This window comes from Helobdella robusta, assembly GCF_000326865.2.
Source record: "Helobdella robusta unplaced genomic scaffold HELROscaffold_7, whole genome shotgun sequence".
Lineage (NCBI taxonomy): Eukaryota > Metazoa > Annelida > Clitellata > Rhynchobdellida > Glossiphoniidae > Helobdella > Helobdella robusta.
The window spans coordinates 5,364,593-5,368,286 of record NW_008705398.1 but is presented as its reverse complement, the minus strand read 5'-3'; the positions used below and the strand labels follow the sequence as shown (position 1 = coordinate 5,368,286).

Below are 3,694 nucleotides of genomic sequence, written 5' to 3'. Positions count from 1 at the left end.
GCGCTTGAGAAGAATGCTTCAAAATTATGAATGATGATGAAAATGTCGTAAACTATTATTCACAAAGACATGGTTCATTTTTCTAAGAAAATTTATCGTTCATCCGTTCAGGTTCACTCCTTCATGTTCGGTTCATCCCTTCACCGTTTGTTTGTAACCAGAATATTCAATAACTTTAATTATTATTTCATTTAATTTATATTTTAATTAATTCATCAACCCATTCATTTAATTAACATTCGATTTTTCATTTATTCCATTTATCCTTCATTCATTCATTCATTCATCCATCCATTCCTTCCTTCATCAATCCATCCATCCATCCATTCATCCATTCATTCATTCATTCATTCATTCATTCATTCATTCATTCATTCATTCATTCATTCATTCATTCATTCATTCATTCATTCATTCATTCATTCATTCATTCATTCATTTATTCATTCATTCATTCATTCATTCATTCATTCATTCATTCATTCATTTATTCATTCATTCATTCATTCACTTTATAAGACAGAACGCACTGACTTGTGTGTCGTGTGCCGCCATAACAAAGTCATATTTCTTTATTTCACTGAGGACGGCCATTTTATCTCCAACATCATAACATAAACAACAACGTAAACAACAACAACGTAAACAACAACAACAACAACGTAAACAACAACAACAACGTTAAAAAAGTGACGACATCACAGCATCAACATCGCAACCGACACTTATAAACACTTATAAACATAAACAAACAATATAAACAAACAAAATCTCATCAACAAACAACATCAACAAAAACATCCACAACAAACAACATCCAAAATAACATCGACAACAACAATACAACACCCACAACAACATGTTTCAAAACAACAACAACAAACAACGTCAACAAAAGCATCTCCAACATTGACAAAAACATCAATGCAAAATAATTTTTTCACCAACTAAAAGAAAGACATTCAACTATCCCCAACAACAATAACAAATGCGACAATAACATAATATCAACAAAAACAATGACCACTTTGACAACAAAAACAACAGCAACAACAATAATATTAAAGTAAAAATTAAATTAGACTTAGACTACCATTCAATAAAAATACTTGCGGCATCAATGCAAATATCAACAACTTCAAAATTTAATTAACGCCACAACTGAACGTATATGATAGCTATGAAGGCAGCAGCAACAACACTATTCACACAACAACAACATTTACACAGCCACAACACGACAACAATGACGATGTTAACAAAGACTACAGAAACTCAAAAACTAAAACAAAAAAAAATAAAACAACAGCAACAATAACAGCAACAACAAAAATGGCAACTGCAACCAAAACAGCAACAAAAGTTACAACAACCCAAAAAAACAACTACAATAACAACTATAACATCAATAAAAGGCAAGAAAACAAACAACATCAACGACAGCAATGATTCAGGCAATCAAACAAATTAATAACAACAACAACATTGAAAATAGCAACCGAAACAAGCTGAGCAACGACAAGAATGACCCCTTGATATCATTAATTGTTGAAAATGTGACCTGGCATACGAAGCATTTATTCAAAAGACGACCTTCTTTTTAACGTTTGTCCTTCTCTACATGCTTCTTGCCGATGTGCTTGCCATGTATGCACCGTGCCATCATTTTACGTTGTAATGTATCTGCGTGTCTACGTCATCATTTTAGGTCGGTAGGCTGCCGTCGTTGTTGTCGCCATTGTGGTTGCTGTCGTTCCGTTGAAAATATTGTTGGTCGTGAAATTTTAATGCTTGCCACAACTGCCAGGCCAACTTGTACAATTGCTTAAGTACTTTTCCATACTTAGTGTCTATTTCAATATTTGCGCCATAACTGCTGCAAAATGCACATCCCGCAACGTATGTGGTGGTACGCGCCCGTATACAATACAATACAATACAATACAATACAATACAATACAATACAATACAATCTTTTATTCACTTCAATACGTATTTGAATTATGAAAGAATATACGCACACGCATCCACATCACTCATCGTGTGCAGTGCACGTACGCATGTATGCACACGCACACGTACAGCACCGTATCATATGCACAAGTCGCGTGATAGTGTTTAAGTTTCAGATGGACAGCATTCGAAGCAAGTGACTGTGCAGCAGTAGTTGTAATGGAGCGAAACATGACACAGCATCGTTTGAGCCAACTTGCCAATCAAATTGCATGCGTGTTTCGTAACTTTTTTTGCTGTGGCACAAATATTCGCATTTTTCATGTTGTTCGTCACAATTTTTGTAGCCAGAGCTTGCAAAAGGCGAACTCCAAAAAGCAGTCTGCCACGAAACTGAACATAAATAAAGATGGACGACCGATTGTGCAGAATGTGTGTGCATTTGTGTGCTTCTTTAAAAAACGTCCAGTTTAAAAAATAATTACATCAAGAAATATTATCAATGTGAACAAAAACGAACATCCATTTACGTACGTACGCTCAATCAAATTTGCATATTTTTATAACATAAATATGCATCAAAATTTGTGTGTACGTGTGTACGCACGCGTTCATATACATGCACAAACATGTTTGTATACCGACATACAAACATTAAAGTATTTAGGCAAAGTAAAAACAGAAGCCCAAAAGGATTGTGTACAGTCACCTAACTAACAGAAAAAAGATAACAAATTAATTGCTTTCGTGATAAATTATTAACTGCTTTCTGTCCAAATAAAAATATTATATTCTTTCATAATTTGGAAAATTAATTAAACTAAATCAAACAATTGTCAAATAGGAAAAAACAATCAAATTGCATCAGTTTTTATAAGTTTGTAGCCGTCAGACTTGATCTTCGAGTAAGAAAGGCATTGTTGAACATCGGTTGCATGCCTGTTTCACGTTTTGAGTCTAAATATCAAAGTACTATAGCTCTATATTTTTGTCAGCATTACCGGTAAATATAATAGAAAACATTTTTGTGTGCCTAATTTGCAGGCTCTTTGTTGTCCTGCAGCTTACTTGTGTGGCATTGGCTGACACATTTTTTTATTCAGTTTATAGAAAAAAGCAATAAATAAAATTTATATAAACTGTTTATTGGAAAAATTCCACCTTATCTTGAATCGATGGCTAACGTGGCCGAACGTTTTCAAATTGAATAAAACTTTTAAAAAATACCTTTGACATTTTAATATTAATGATAAATGACAAATATGGCTATTGCCTCAAACGGGTAAACAATATATTAAATAATTATAAATTAATTAATGGTACAACATTATGATAATATGGAATGGATGAATGGATTTTAATATGTTAATGATACCAATCGTTTGAAAGATTTTCTGAGAAATGTTGCTTAATCCATAATAGATTGATTAGATTTCATGAACACACCTGAAAATTTTATTGTTTTCATTCTTTCAATGATACTGTCATTAATTGATATTTCAAAGTGCGTTAAATTATTTGATATTTTCGGACCAAATATGAAATAAAACGTTCTTTTGAAATTGTTGGCCATTTCATTGGCAAAGCACCATTCAAAGATAAATGCAAACTCTTGGTTAATTAATTCATTAAACCCTTAAACATAGAAACTTTCAAATAAAATTGTCGTATCGTCTGCGTATAGAAAAAATTTGGCAAGTGTTGAAGATCTAAACAGTTCATTCAAGAACAAATGAAAAGA

At 32.6% G+C, this 3,694-nt stretch overlaps 1 protein-coding gene across 1 annotated transcript; it reads right to left on the bottom strand.

The window, feature by feature from the left end:
* Positions 1-2,125: 2,125 nt before the first annotated feature.
* On the bottom strand, positions 2,126-3,526 carry HELRODRAFT_165211 (hypothetical protein; the record flags this gene model as incomplete). Its single annotated transcript, XM_009031066.1, has 2 exons — positions 2,126-2,346; positions 3,400-3,526. The coding sequence occupies 2 exons, from the start codon at positions 3,524-3,526 to the stop codon at positions 2,126-2,128; spliced, it is 348 nt and encodes a 115-aa protein (XP_009029314.1).
* Positions 3,527-3,694: the final 168 nt, after the last annotated feature.